The 17,227-nt window shown below is 31.1% G+C and overlaps 1 protein-coding gene across 1 annotated transcript; it reads right to left on the reverse strand.

Annotated features, from left to right (window-relative positions):
• Positions 1-5,300: 5,300 nt before the first annotated feature.
• LOTGIDRAFT_234704 (hypothetical protein) lies at positions 5,301-16,593 on the reverse strand (the record flags this gene model as incomplete). Its single annotated transcript, XM_009062920.1, has 4 exons — positions 16,527-16,593; positions 13,435-14,123; positions 7,794-9,031; positions 5,301-5,439 (listed from the first exon to the last, which is right to left on the reverse strand). Exons 2-4 carry the CDS (start codon positions 13,744-13,746, stop codon positions 5,301-5,303), a joined length of 1,689 nt encoding a protein of 562 aa, XP_009061168.1. The 5' UTR covers positions 13,747-14,123; positions 16,527-16,593.
• Positions 16,594-17,227: the final 634 nt, after the last annotated feature.

The raw sequence follows: 17,227 nt of genomic DNA on the forward strand, positions 1-17,227 counted from the left end.
CCAATTTCTCCTAAAGTTGTTTAATTAATTCTTTGTAAAATACATGTAATCATACATTTACCTCACTGATCTGTGAATTATCCCTCATAGCTTTGTCTGCTGAGTCATCGACCACGCCTATCAAAGCCATGAAAACAATCAAGACAAACATCTTCATGTTAAAATAAATACCTGTAATATATAATAACTTTCGTTTGTATTGAGAATTATGAATTCCGTGACATTCGTTTTCTCCATTGAACACGGGAAATCACTTTAAAAGTTCCAAATGAATAAACCAAGTACTGACATCCGAACCACAACACGAAATCCGAAATCCAAAACAACATACTTGTGAAACATAGGTAGCAGCCAATGAAGATTTCACATGAAGAAGTATATTAGTCATAATTGAGGAAGTATTTCATAATGAAAAGTGTAAGATACTATATTCAAATTATGAAACTGTATGATAACAGTGCTAAAATCCGACTGAACGGGGAAACATATATACGATACATTCGATTCAAAATACTTACTGTAAATAGTAACATCTGTTATGATATGATTCACAAAAATATTTTACCTAGGCCTCAAAAAACCCTACTGATAAGAAATCCCTATTACTTCCACACTGTCATATAAAACTGAAATAGGGGCCCGGTTTGATCCGATAGGCTACTATTTATAAATATATATACAGTTTTTGGCGCCATTTTCAAGGGTTGATTTAGATCATGAATATATGTAAATAGTCTTCAGAAGTACTAGAAAAGTTCAAAATCACACAATTATTTCAAATATACAAATACTATAATATACACGTATAGTTTACCAATTTTGACATATATTAATGTTTTTCATTTGAACATTAAAAATAAGTGGTGGCTCCAAAAGCTATATGATCACAAGCAAGAGCAAGTCATGCCCTGGTAAAGGAAAGAATCCAGCAATACAATATTTCAGTTAAAGGAATACTTACCTCTTAGAATAGACATAAAGTCTAACTTATCAAATTTGGTCATCAAATGTATATATTCTTCAGATTGACTTACCAGGTGCCATGACTAAAGAACAAAATCTCTATTTAAAACGATATATCTAAGGATGTTTTAAAACTATTTAGTTTAATGAATTATTGCTTAGTTTAATGAATTATTGCTTAGTTTAATGAATTATTGATTTATTGGGTTCAGTCGTATAGCTATGACTCATTTTACCCTGAAAAATAGATTCTAATGGGGCTTTTTCCAGATCAATCTGTTATCATTGGCTTATAAACAATAAATTCTATGAGAAATGTTTTGCGAGTAAATTGTTTATGGTAATTGGTGTAATCCCAGAAGTCCAGAATAATTCTATTAAAAAAAAACTTTATTTATGAAAATGTTTGAAGAGTTTACATCATGTACAATATAAGTTCGTTCCTTGGGTAGGCCGTCTGCAAGGGAACATTTCGCTGGAGACATTTCGATGTTAAAGTAAAATACATATAAAAAAGTATAATATGTAAGTAACAATAAATAATAAATATTTATAAATTAATGCCACTTCATGCCTGCTGAATATGGTTTATAAAAATAGAACGTAAAACTGTCGATTTTCTCTGAGAAAATATTTATATAAAAAGTCAAAAGGAAAATACTCTGTCAATTTTTTTAAACAATACTACTGGTAGGTATATTAAGATGAATTGTTCATTGACTCTAATTCAGTAGATGAGGGAGAACTTTCAGGATAGCGTTGTGAATTATTGGCAGAAACCGGTGCCATGCGTTTTCTTTCACGGAAAAACAAAACAAGAACTAAAACCAGTATAACCACTAGTTCCACCATTGCAACAGCAAACCATGCATCTGAAATATATTAAAAAGGTTTCAGTTGGTTCAAGGGAGATCACTTCTGCGTAATATTACATATACACAAGCATCATGCAAAACATTCTAAAAAATATATTTTTATAGTTTCATGTATTTAATCATAAAAAACTGCAGTATTGTTTATCTCTAAATATCTCAGAAAGAAAATTGTTTATTTTATTCCATCATCATAATAATCACCGACACAATATAATATAGAATATAATATAGAAGTGTGACCTTGCCAGATTGAGATTTAATGGATATTGGTGGAACGTAGGTGTGTTGACAACTTGGGGTGTATTTTTCTTAGGAAAATATGAAATAAACTTACCACAGCATTGTTCGTGTGATTCACGGGGAACAAATGTGAATATTGATCAGAAGAGAAACCCGAGAGACGCCACTTTTGCCAGTGTTATTTCTGTTTGTGCTAATGATAACGACAGCTTAATTTTAAATCCAGGATTAAATCCCGGTAAAGGTCGAGATAATTTAACCCGGTTTCCCCCTGTCAGTGATGCAGGTAAGAGGGGCTGACATGGAAAAAGCGTCTTTTCGTTCGGATGGGACTATTAACCAAGATCAGGTGTGCTCATTTCATTTCAATTTTAGCAATGGATGAAGTTTGTCAACATTATAATTTCTGTTTATGGTATTGATAGCTCTATATAATCCACATTGGAGGTATGATCAAAAACAATATACATTAGAGTCATCATGTTTCAACGAAACTTCCTTATCAATAAATATACGGGAATCTGTTCTAGTTTTAAGTGTTTATGATATGCTAACAACACCCCCCCTCCAGCTATGGTCAGTCCCAAAAGTTACAACACCAATAGTTTGAAGCTTGCTGGCACTCCTAACCCGGTACCCTTCCATCCCTGTTTGAGTTACTTCCCTCCACTCCCTACAACTTTTGAAGCCCCAATAGTATAATAAAATAGCATGAGACTTGCTGACACTTACTCCTTCTCCTCCTCCATATTCCTGATGCCCCTTCTTGAGTTATTCCCCTCATCCCCCTGCAGCTATGGCCAGTTCCAATATAGTAAAAACACCAATAGTTTAATAAAATAGTTTGATATTGAGACAAGGTGTATAATAATTGTTATTAGAATCCAGACTCAATCTATACCATTGCACATTATAATAAATTTATACTATTAATAACTCTATTGGAAAGAGAAAACACATAGATTAGCTATGTCAAGGAAGTTATAACAAGGTATGCATCATGGAACTTTTAAACATAAACAATCTATTTTTCTTTTTTGTAATAAAAAAAATGTTTGGACTTATACAAGGCTGTATCCAAAGTGCATATAAATAAATTGTATTTTTTTGTCCAACAGTACAGCATATTTACCTAAAACTGCACTGGCTAAGTGTTGTGCTCCCAAGAAATTGCAGGAAAAGAAATTTATAAAATGGTTTGGATTTTGAAAGGCACACATTTACATGTATCGAGCTATTAAAAATGTTTATCTTACAGTATGGCTTGTTTCATGTAGTACTGACAAAATCAATATAAATGCCTTCAACATTATCAAATCATATATTCTAATCATTTTCAACAAATAATAAGGTAACTCTGTATATTATGAAATATATACATAATTTTAAGTATAAGTATAAAAAGATTATAGAGCTATACATAATGAATATTAATAAGGAAATAATTGTGGTTCAAATTAACTTGAATTACAAAGCTATGTGCTGTCAGAAATGATAACCTAAATAGTAAACTTGTTACTTGTAAACATCCATAAATCATTTTCTAAAAAAACTATTTCTCAAAAACCTCTGTTGGTTAAGATTTATTTAATGATAAACATTTTTGTTTTTTGTTAACATTCAAATAATTCTATGTCTGTTATAATTCATCAATGGTATTTATACATATCTAAACCTACCATAATCTTCAATACAATCTTAATCAGATATACAAATAGTAAGTGTCTACCTTAAACTATGTCCTGCCAGAAAAAGTTTATCCTTATGTATATTATTGAAAGTATTTTTTGCAAACCAAGATGTCAAATTGTTTATGCCATTGGCACAATTTACTTTCTTGACAGTCTGCTTGCTGTGTATAAGCTGTTTACGCTTGTGGCATTACAAGTATTACAGTTCTAATATGAAATATTTGACTTTTCCTGAATGACCTGTACATGTATAAATATCACTGGTGAATTATATCTTAAGAATCAGAACCTGAAACATGTTGCTACTCAGAGTTTCACAAGATCACAAAGCATGAAACTTCAAGTAACAACATGTTTCAGGTTCTATATTAATATGTCTATATGGCTCTACAATTGATGAATTGAGCACTATTTTATCAGTGAAAATTTTTTGTTATTGTATATCTAATCTTTAATTGTCTAAATACTGTTTCTATCACAGTTTAACTACAATACTATTGTTACAATGGCTCTATTTTACAAGTCAGATCTGTACCTTCCGGGGGTCAGGGCAGGGTTTTAACAAATATACATAAACATTATATACATAGGGGCAAAATAGTCTTATATATTAACAATATACTAATAAATTTCAATATGCTTTTCATATTACAAAATAAATTCTTAAAATAACAATCACTATATTAACAATAGACTGCACTTAGCAAAAAAACTAAATAATTCTTTTAATCATAACACATCCCGATAGTTGGGTGTCATTCTCTTTTTTCATAAGATCAGAAAAAAATGTCCAAGCTCTAGATCTTTTGTATCAAACAATAGAAATTGGAATGTGGAGTTTTTGTTGGAATATCATACAACCAATGCAGCTGGTTAACAAAAGATTGATATGTGATGAAAAGTACAAGTAACCAATGCTCATCTAAAAGTGCTTTGACATAAATTTATAGGCCTTGATACATATTCTTGAAACAATCTTAGTGTTAGAAATTAAGACTCTTCTAGGACATCCTAGCTCCAAGATTGTTTCAAAAAAACGTGGCCTGACTTTACTAACATACAAATTTGTTCCTAGACACTTTCCTCTGTCAAAAATTATTCTTGATTAGGTTCTCATATCGGCTGAGACTCTTACTCAATCTTGGAATGTTTCAAACATGGTGTCTATTTAAGTGATAACTATATTGCTTTCTCTATATAAATACCTAATATGATAAATGCATGTATAATGGACAATACCTTGATAATTGCCTCCATTAGCCTGGGCCTCGTCTCTAGAAACTTTATAAAGCTTCAATCTGCTTGATGTTTTAGGACAACTCATATCTAGATGATTTCATGATATCAAGATCTGCCTGAGCTATTGTTTACTGTGTGCATCAACTCATGCCCTGTTCTTTTTCATTGCATTTGTTTACCTCTATACCGCAGACAACAGGCCAATAGAAGCATTTAAAGGTACAATGCCATGTAATTTATAATAATGATATGAAGCACCAATATATATCCAGTTCAATTCACAACTAGGATCCTAACTCTGGCAAATCTGTGCCCATTGATCTGCCAAGCTTCTTGTCTGTCCGTCTGGTCCTGCTGTCTTCTGGTTCAGAGTTGTCTCCCTTGGACTCTCCGGCTCATCTTCTTCGTTCAAATCTGGATTATTTTTTTTTCTGAAATGATAAAATTTATAGTTTTTTTCATAGAATTATAAAAAACTACATTATTTAAGATTTGGAACCTGTCCTAAATTGCTCCAAGAAATCTGATTGGTATACATATCGCTTTTAGTATGATAAACCAATGAGGGTTACCATAATTTTGGCAACAGGTCTAATATAATGACCACTGTGTTTTCTTACATCTGAAATATAACTATTTTAATGCTAGAAACAAAGCTTCATTCAGAATATAGTGTAGTTATAATCAAAGGATAACAGTATTTGAACCAACAAGTAAATTTTGTAATGTATAGGGAAAGATTAAACATTTTGAAGTAATCAGAAAAAAACAGTTCAGATTAATCTTTGAAATAAACATGACACAATTAATGTCTAAAGATAACTGAATACTGATACAATTTGAGAAAAGAGATCAATCTTTAGCGGAGGCCGAAAACCATTGTAAGCATTTTCTAAAACTAAATACTTTCAGGATTTTATAAGGATTTTTTGTTTACGGATTGATGGGTATTGATACATATTTGATAAGAAAGTGTTCTGCATGCAATATATTGGTGCTAAAGGAAGCCGAGAAATAAATTCAAGGGGATGGGGGATATCTAAGTTATTAACATAATAACATTATGAAGAAGAGACATGCATTAGTGACGGACTTTATGGCAATGTGAATGGTAATTTTACTGGATCAAGGTACTGCAAATGCAATGGCACCTAATAAATGGATTATAATTGCAATAATATATCACTATTCAGTAATATTTTACACCATGTTTCAACAAGTTAGGAGTACATTGTGATTAACGTTTCAAGAATTCACATTATCAACTCTTTGCACCATTTAAAAAAATACACCATATTCAATTAATGTTATCACAATGCATAATTGCTTGAATATAAAATCGTAGAAAATATACAATAAAATAAAAATATAAATGATTTGTTGTGTGTATAAAAGGTCAAAACCTAAAACTAAGAATAATCATCTCAATGTTAGTCCATGCCTATCTGATTATAAAAGAGTTATAATTTTGTAAAATTAATTATATTATACATTTGGTTTTATATGGACCTATATTAATAAATATATTGATTAAAATATTCTGTTAAAGATAGTGTATCACTTCCAAATACACCCTTTCAGCATGCAGTGGATTAAACAAGAACTTTTTATAAAAGGTTATGAAAATCAATCGAAAAGTAAAGTGCTTATAGCATTTTCTATATTCAGGGATAGGGGGATTCATTCTTCTAAACGGCCCTAAACTGCCAGAGTTCTCTTCTAACACACCAATTTAAAAAAAAACAGTTAAAAGTTCAGTTGTTTTAGTGTTTCTGGAGACTAAAGGGACATAACTCTGTTTAGATTACTATTTGGTTATTTCATCCTCACAGTTTTGTCAATTTGTGAGAAGATTGATAATAAATATGTAAGTTATAATAAATAATAATTCCATGTCCAATAAACAATGAAAATAAATAGGTCATAAAAATAAATACAGTAATATAAATAAAGAGTTGAGATACTGAGAGACAATAGATTCAACCTTTCTATCAAAATAGATTTTAGAAAAAATAAATTGGATATAAATTTTGCAAGCATAGGTGCTTTTAAATTCAATAAGATTTATTTAAGATCAGGATATCAATTTACATCCACAAAATATTTCTGATAACACAAGTTGTTCATTTTTTTAAAAAGTAGTCTTCAAATTAGAATGGTAAGAATCCAGTAAGTTTTAATAACAGTGCATCTATTACTGTTTTATTGAACTATGACTTTGTTTTTTGATGATTATATTTTGTGGGTGTCAGTGAGTCAATCTCTGTATTCCTCTAAGCTACACCAATCCAATTCTTGGCAGAAGCTAATTTTTCTTTCACTTAAAGAAAAGCTTAGTTTATTTTTGTGTTTTTTTGTATTTTGATAGAAAGGTAGAATGAGAAGAGGTGAGCAGTGATCTAAGATTAGGATTATTGAGAAACAATTTGACAACCTTACTTACCTTAACGACTATTCCTCGAATTTCTAACAATTTAAATTTACAATTAATTTGTGCAGATATTAGTTAAAAAAGCTAAAGGTTTGTGACAGTTTTCTGCTACTTTGGATTTTGGTTTTTGACAAAATTATTCGGGTAAAGGAAATGATGAAACCAAGTTCTAACATTAAATGGATGACAATAAAAAAATCCAGAATGAATTCAAAAAATCTACTCAACAAAATCGAAGAAAAAGCAGAAATTTGCAAAAAATTGAAAAAAAAAAGATCTACATTGTTAAAAGCAAATCTAGGCACACTAGAATAGCTCCAGAAGCTGGTTAATAAAAACAGAAAGCTTTCTCACCTCAACTCTTGTTCACGTTCCCTCATTTCACGTAACTCTCGCTCAATTTTAGACTCAGCTGTTTGCCGAGATTCTTTATAAGAAAATTGAGCTCCACTACCACCTTTAACTGCTTTAACAGGTGATGACGTCTGCCGTGTTGGAGTGGTCGTTTCTTCAACCACTATATTAATGTTTTCTGGAGATTGTAGCGAATTCATATTGGAACTTTTCTTTGTGTTAAAATTACGTTTTACTGGTCCATCAACTTGATCCATACCAGTAACTTCTTTATATTTTAATGGTTCGATATGTTCTTCAGAAGTGGTGATAATTCGTCCTTCTTTTCGATATAATAACTCTCGTTCTTTCTGACTACTCAATTCTTGTTGTAACCTACTAGATGCATAACTTCTAACCGCTTGTCCATCGTTGTCCCGGTGATATCTTGGTGATGAATAGGAACTAGTCGGAGTTCCTGTGATATCATTCTGTGATTTCTGTTTAGGGGTTGTCTGCTCTTGTTTTGGTTCAGCTATTTCTGGTAATCCCTTACTACGACGAAGTTCGTTTTCCCTTTCTCGAGCTAATCTTATTTCTCTTTGAATTGGTGTTTCAGAACTTGGCGTGTGTTTGGGTGTTTCCTCATCATCCGAGTCATCTTGTACATTAGGCATGACCTTGATATCACGAGACGGAGTGCAGTCAGATGGTGTTCGACCAGTACTCTGACTAGAGGCAAGAGAATCCACAGAAGCACTACGTTTGTGATCAATCGGTTGAATATAGGGAGAGACATCTTTTTGCCAGGTTCCTTGTTTGGGATGAAGGGAAGATGAAGAGGATGAATGTGGAATGGAATTTGAAGATGCTGATTTGGGCGGTGTTGATATACTGGATAAGGAATCTCTGCTGGTATTTAAAGCAAGCTCTCTTTGTCGTCTTACTTCCTCTTCCCTCTCTCGTAACTCCCTCATTTCCCGGGCGATTAAACTCTCACCCTCGTGTTGGAATCCAGAAATAGCATCCTCGTAACATACGTTAACTTTTTGTTCATTATGATTAATATCATTTTGTACAGAATTATTATCATTGGTAATCACAGTTTGTTTCGGGGTCGACGGTTGGCTAGAAATTGTGTCAACTACTATGTCTTTCTTTGTTCGTTGTTTCTCTAGCTCTTCTTCCTTTTCCTTCTGGAGTCTGATTTCTCTTTGTATTATACTTTCATATGGTACTTCTTCTGTAGTTTCACTGTCCTGAAATATACAGATTAAACATTAGTATCATGAGACATTTTCAAAAATGGTATCTTTTACATGTCAGCAATAGTATCAATTCAAAAATGTTGAATTATGGCTTGTTTTATGATACCACAATGATTATGAATCCTAAATCCATCCAAATTTGTTTTTAGTTTGATGAACATATCTTCCAGATTTTCAAATTATCTTAAAAAATCTATCCTTGAATAGAAACTATTCTGGGGATCCTGTATCAATATCCTTGTCCAAAAAAATTACTGATTGCCACAACATCTTAAACATTTTTTGTATTACATCGATGAAGTTTAAACTACATATTCAACTATCCTAGTATAATCTATCTCAAAATTTCTTCCATTATCACTTACATAGCGGGGAAAGACTTTTCGAACCATTGTGTTATGACCTTGTGAAATCCTCAATAAGAAATGAAGTTATGATGATATATACCAGTGTTTTTATAATAAAAACTATGAGATATTTAATATTAGTGTAGTTGTGAAGGTATGTAAAAGCTGATTATAATATATCATTATAACAGATTAACAAATACTGTCTCACTTATTTCAATCAAATTATTTAAAGGGATATGGTTGTTGAATTTTTTAATGAAATAACTACATGTATTGAATTCAATACACTTTTGAAAGCAGAATCATTAAGTTGTTCATTATGTACAAACCTAACCTGTTTCTAAAACTTCGTAAGTGTTGTTTTTTACATTGAGAAATATCGAACAAAAATTGATCAAATGATTTTTGTGGAATAACACCCTGGACCCTGCTTACCTATAAAACTTGTCTTCAATATTAAACATTAAAATGACAATTTATGTGTAAAATATTAGCCCTATGACAAATTTCTATGTTTAGATTTCTTGTGACTTTGGTCACTGACAAATGATTATCATTGTGAAGGTGATATTGATAATGAATATTGCATTTAATTTCGCTATGTCAGAATAAAATTACACGACTGTATCTCTTTACTTCAATATGATTATTTATCGTGTTGTCTTCCTTTGTATTATTATCTAGTAGGCTTAATATCACCTATCATATTAATTACCATTACTAGGTACAGGTTGGTACAGGTACAGATTAATTAATCAACAGATTATTTAAATCAGAAAAACTATTCAGGGGACAAAGTTTAGAGCCATGACTTTTTTTAACTGTTCATCCAATTTTACTGAAAACCAATTTATAGGAAAGTTGATTTTATTTTCAGGCAATTCATGTTATATCTAAAGTGCAAGTAGACCACTGGATATGTGGAATTCAGCCATGGAGATCCAGTAGGTCACAGCCCTTTCTGTTACACACAACAATCAAATGAAAAACTTAAAAAATACAAGCATGAATACTAATAAAAATGTTGCACAATGACCTTGAATATTGTGAATATTTTTGAATAAACTAATTTTATTATGTTTTTGTCACCAGTAAGAGGATAAAAATAACTAAGTTTTTTGTTTTGAAATTAAACTTTAAAATCAACTTATTTTTGCTAAGTTGACAGATACATGTATAAAATTAATTTATTGTATTTTGCTCAAGGGTATCTAAATATTTTAACACTTATGTAGGCTATCTATTTTTCAAAAAACATTTTCACACTTGTGTACTATCAACCACACAAAATAAAGACAGGCAAAGTTATCTATCTACATTTCAGAAAATATAACAATTTGAAACAAATGACATAATCTCAATAAATTAATGGAAACTGCTCAGTTGTGATATATTGAGATGTCTTCTGATAGACAGATAGAAATGACCCATTATCTTAGAAATATCTTAATATTATTTTAAACAATAGGTGTCCAAACAGCCTCGAGCTCTTGTCAATAATAAATTATATTAGTCATAAAGTTATTGTTACAGATCATCAGACGTGGTCAATCTTGAAGGGAAAGTCAAGACCATATTAATTTAAGTGATCAAACCCCTATTTTCTTATCAAAACTTCACAGACAGCTTGCTACACACGATTTGAAAGACACATTAATTTTGTAAGTGGTTGTAAAATTTGAATAAGATAAAACTGAGTCAAAATGGTTTAAAGTTGTCAAATCAAAATGGTTTAACTTTGACGAAATCATAACACTTCAATATGATATCAGATGTAAACCATTGTAGGTAGAGTTTATGAAATATCTGGCTAAATAACTCATTATATAAGGCTTTTTAACAAAAGAATTAACCTGGGCATGTCCTTCATATAGCCTGAGGTAAAGGGACTAATAAAATATGATATTATCGGTCATTGTTTTAGCCCCTCGCTGTCAGATAGAATATATTTATTACAGTACAACTCGCCGCTAGTCTTACTATATTTATTACTATATTTATTACTCTAGATATTAGATATTATCTTTCTTAGGTTTTATAACAATGACCCATGGTAATGACACAAAATAACTGCATTATTAGTGAATAGATATGTGCTTCATGTAAACCTTGGTGTGGTACATTGATAAACGATGTAAAAACTCCATTTAACTTTTGATATTGATACAGAGTAACTGCACTGTTCTTTGTAAGCAAATTTTTTATCAGTTTTTGCTTCTTTTGCTCTTTGTAACAACAATGTAAATCTTGGGTGCCAAAACCATAGATGTGCAATACTCCAATGTGAGAATTTTTTGACAAAAGCATTATATTTACAAATTTTCTGTTAGTAATTATCTATTAGCAATATGCGATTCATTTTTCCCTCTATTATTTTGTTTAGATCTGGGAGTTTTTTTGATAAATTTTGTAAGTGTTGGTTTTTATGAGTGAACATCAAAAGATCTAGACGTTGAATAATATATCTGAAGCCCATGTTACCTCAAGCTTTCTTTTATCACCCCTTCTATAAAGATATAATCTACTGTCTATTTTGTTTATGATAATATAATACAAGGTCAAACTCTATTTCAAATTTTTGTTTAAATTTCTGCACTATGGTGGGTCAAAATATAAGACATCTCGAGAATCAAAAAATATCAGATTACAAGTTAGCTAGTTTCATGCATATTCTGGTACTCTTGAAAACAATTCACTATACTATTTTCCTACAAACAAGGTTGAAATTTTATTCATTATTTGCATTTCAAGGAGAAGTCAAAATTTGGATATCAAGTATTCAGCTAGCTCATTATATAGATAAGATAGAGAGTGTAGTCTAGTCATGAATTCAGAATAATGCCTAATTATAACACTAAATCTAAATCCTCAAACACCATGTGCTCCTTTCATAATTTTCAATCCCTAAGAATGAGTCAATTTAAAGCTGACATTTTAAGAGTATATTTTTAACCTTGAGACTCAGTACAAATCAAAAAGAAATTTATAAAGATGAGGATAATAAGCTTTATTAATAGATTTTATACTGAATATATCTCTATTCATCCTTTGACTGAGGCTTCAATAATGCTTCAATGATTATAAATTTCTAAGCCAATCATTAATTATATTAAAAAGATGACAGGTATGGTGTTTATTGATGTCTATCTATCTAGTTTGTATACTGGTAGGTTGTGAGGAGTTTTAAAGCAATGCACTGATAACGATACATAATGTATGACATGCTTTCTTACTTTCTGCAGTAGGGGCCTGCTCAAGAAAGATATAATCTATTTAATGCTTCTATGGGATGAAAATACTTTTAATATCCTGTCTGCTGAATTTGTAGGAGCTGCTCAAGACTTTAAATATAAATTTTACTATGCATGATATTCTAAGGGGATGCTTAAGACTTTACCTCTGTGATATTTTGAGTGGGCTCAAATATATTGACATCACTGTTTCCTTGTCATAATCTTTATTTTCAGGGAGGAGCAAGTATTTAAAACATATCACAAGCCGTTTTGGTAAAATGGTATCATCAGTCCTATTAGTATCAATTTAATTGTGCGAATAGAACTAATCATTGTTATCTTACTATAGTAAAGAAATGATGTGAAAAGTGGGACGTTATCCTTCAGCAGGGCAATAACCTGATATATATATATATATATATTTTAAACTGAGGGATATCTTATTTCTATATAACGCTCTACAATTATATTGAGCACTGTTTTTACAGTGAAAATATTGTATTGTATATTTTAAACTTATCCACGTGTTAGAGACTGCTCAATCATAGTTTAAAGGGATAGGACAATAATTGATAAGTATAAAAGGGGCAAAGTTTAAAAGAAATCACTCATCTGATGGGTAATTATGAGTCACTATTGTATTTTAATGGGGTGGGGCCTCTAATGTGTTATTAACCAAAAACATGTATGACCTTATATGATGAGTTATAAACGGCTTATAATCTGATAAACTTTAGGGGAAGTTAACTAATCTTGTTTGGCAACACTTATGATGAAATTTTTTTTAATGGAAGAAATTCAGATACCATACCTGACGATTTCGTACTGGAGTTAAACTTTTTCTTTTTAAAGCAAGTTCTCGTTCTTCTTGTTCACGTAATTCTTGTTGGATCAAAGTTTCCCGTTGCCACATCTCAGATCCTCGATCAGCTTCAGTCATCTCGTGATAAAGTGGTTTGTTTACAGGTGGAGATTTAGCTACGTTTTCAAACGACGAAATATCTAAACGTCCATTTTGTTGTTCCTCTAATTTTAAACGTTCCTCCTTTTCACGTCGTAAGAGTTCTTCTCTCTCATTGGCTAATCTAATTTCACGATCAATGGCACTTTCGTTTTCGGCCATTTTGTTATTTAGTGAGGAGACGACTTGGGTTTGTTGTTGTTTTATTGTATTTCTAGGTAGAGATTGGGGAGGTAGTTTCACTTCCCAGCGTTTGCCACTTTCTTTAGTTTTATCCTTCGTATCCTTAAATCGATTATCAATATGATCTTTAAAGGCACCTTCCCATTGACGTTTTGTATTATGAAGACTATCTGAAATAGATTCGCGATCTACAAAGTCTGTGGTACCGTTTTCCTGAACTATATTTTGACTATAAATAACGTTTTTCTGTCCGTCCCAACCTGTATCTGCTGTTCTATTTTTCGGAGGTTCTGTATTCACCTCCCAATGTCTCACTTTGTTGGTTTCTGTTTTTACTACTGGCTCTTGCTCAGCTTCTGAAAATACAAAGGGAGGTAACAATTAGTGACCTTTCTCTCAAAATCCCAATAAATTTTGGATTGTTCTGTTCAAATTTTTAAGTACATTTCATAACTCATTTATCATGTCAACATCCTCACAAAAAATTACACTTCAAAAACTATTGAGAAATGCAATAATTTTCAAGAAGTTTTATTTCCTGATTGTATTTTCAAATCAGCTCTTTAATGTAATCAAGTTCTAAAATTTGCACACTCAGCAATTTACAAGTGGCAATAAAATTTGCACTTTAAATAAAATAAAAATTCTACAAGGTACTACTAAATCACATAAAAACAATAAAACCTTAGGAAAATTTTCATATTTCAAAAGAACCCAGTTTATTGTTTTTATTTCTGATGGTATTTTAATGGAGTCATTGTCTTGATGCTAGTACGTGCAGTGGTGGAGCCAAAGGGGGTGGGGTGGGGGGCAGGCGGGGCTGTTTTTTGGGCAAAAATCTCATAACTAAGTTAGAAATTTGGGCAACCTCTCGGATGTAAACCTGGCTCCACCACTGGGTACGTGTAAACTCTACATGTTGTAAGAATGGATATACTATATAAGGTCTTCAGGAAGTAAAATGACCAAACATGTCTGTAACTTCATTTATGTAATGTTGTGTCAACAATTATTCTAATTTTCATGTTTTATATCTATATATAGTGTATTAAGGTGTGTTTAAAATATAGAAAACCATTATGAAGTTCTATGTCCTGGTTTTATAACAATCATCTGACAAATTATGTAGCAGAAATAAAAGGAAACTCCAAAAATATTATCTGTAAACTGGCCTATGATATCAATATTTGAGAGATCTGAACCAGGAAAGTCTTGAAAAACAAACATTCCTTGATTTGTCAGTCCTTCATATATTCAGGATCATGTTTTCTTTCTCAATCCATCGAATTCTAACAAGAGAACTGAAATAGGAGAGGAAATGCTAATATTTTGGATTAATTTGGCCAGCAAGGATTAAAATGCCTTAAAATGAGTCCCAATTCGCTTCATCTTGGTCACTTTCTACCTGTTAAAACAATCAGTATAAAGTACTGGGTGAGGCCACTATATTCAATGAGTCATAAAATAGGGTTCAAAAGAGCTGAAGTTTTTACATGTTTTGATCATGTTTTCTGACTTGTATATAAATAATGTGTAGGTTTTATTATCTGAATATTTTAATACATTTACTCACTGTATTATTGACAATCAATAACTTAAAAAAATATGTATTAGGTCACAATGAGAAATATTTACAACAATATCAACAATTTATGCATTTAGTTGAACATTTATCCTGTTTGACATGGGAATTTTCAGTAAGAAAAACAAAATACGCCCATTATAATATCAAAGTTTTCTCCAATAATAAAATCAATCAGCTAACAATAATCCTGATTCAGATATTACGAAACACTCCATTCGTTTGTTTACAAAGGAATATATAACATACATACATATCTTCGTTGGGTATACATTTACCATAAAGGGCATAATGTTTACTTATAAACAGAAGATTGAGGTAATATATGTGGAAATGAATATGTATAGTATAATAAATACCAGTAAGAGACAAGTTAAATGTTTTAAGACATCAACTTTTAGAGCATGACAAATTTATGTTTTTGAATACGCATATTGAGTACTACAAGCGTATATCAAGTTTTTCAATGCTTAAATTTAAAATTCACACACAAAGAGACCCTGTTTTACCTTAATTCAATATGCAATGGTTTTATAACTGACAGTGGCCACAAATATTTCTTGATGTGCACTTGTGTCTCTAGACTAATCACTTTGCGGATGTCGATCTATTAACTGAGCTATCTTATTGATACCTGTGTGTTGGGTGTTATAGAAGATACTCTCCTATAGAAGCACTGTCCAAGGTCACAAGAAGAGAACATACTACAATTATCAATTTGAGTAACAAAGATTAAATTAAAATGTTCTTCACTGGGTGCAAAGAGAAATTACAACAATGTAAATTCTGGAAAGACTGGAATAAAACAATGCTTACAAATAATATAAAAAAACTATGTTTGATTAGAGCTTACAGATTCTGAGTGTGCTTCAAGTGGGAATCTGAAACCAAATTGTTAATGATCAGGTCCTCATCTGGTTAATTATCACAACATATAAACCCTTATCTTATGATATTCAATACAGTTACACAGATTGAGCCAGCAGATACACGTTCGTGTATATATATATAGGGCCCACTGTATAATGTATAATAAAGACCCTAGTGCACTTATTTACCAAACCCTATACTATTCACAGAAATCCCTTTTATATTCAAATGAAAGATTCAAATCTATTGCACTTAACACCTTCAAATTTTCTCTTTACATAAACAAAGTATGAAATTGTTATCTTACCTAAAGTTAAATCCTATCCTAACCTATATACGGGTAGGTAGGCCAATTTACTATCCTTACACTGTATGAGTATAAGTCCCAGGTAATGTCTAAATTCTAACTAATAAGTCACCTGATTAACTGATAAACTCTATCCCTGTTGACATGTTTTTGACAGGTAAATGGGTGTGGCCTATTATTCAGGTGTATTATATTTGTCTATGTAATAATATTATCAACGTTTCTGTACTCATTGTCATCTTATCATAGTTCATACCTTTGACATTTTCAAGTAGAGAAATTTCTATTTCTACATCTACAGTCTGTCATCAAGTACAACTTATGCAACAGATCAATTCCAAATACTCATTTGTACTATAGACATTGAAATTTTTTAATTTACCACTAATTGTACGTTCTGAAATTTGTAAAAGTGTTATATAAAAGATTATGAAATCGTTCTACAAAAATATTTTAAATCTGTACTAAAACTCTGACTTTCTCTATGAGCCTTTCAAAGCATTACCATCATTATCGTTGTTTCATTGCAGAGAGTTCACATAGCTATTTCATTTCATATATTTTTTCCTACATATTTACCTTATCAACCCATATTTAGTTTCAGAGATAACTTATGACTAATTGCGGTTTCTGGGTTTTTTCTTTCCAATTATGATGAATCAGGTGCTTATCAATCAGTTGATAATTAACAGTAGTTAATA

Source organism: Lottia gigantea (genome assembly GCF_000327385.1).
Source record: "Lottia gigantea unplaced genomic scaffold LOTGIsca_54, whole genome shotgun sequence".
Classification (NCBI taxonomy): domain Eukaryota; kingdom Metazoa; phylum Mollusca; class Gastropoda; family Lottiidae; genus Lottia; species Lottia gigantea.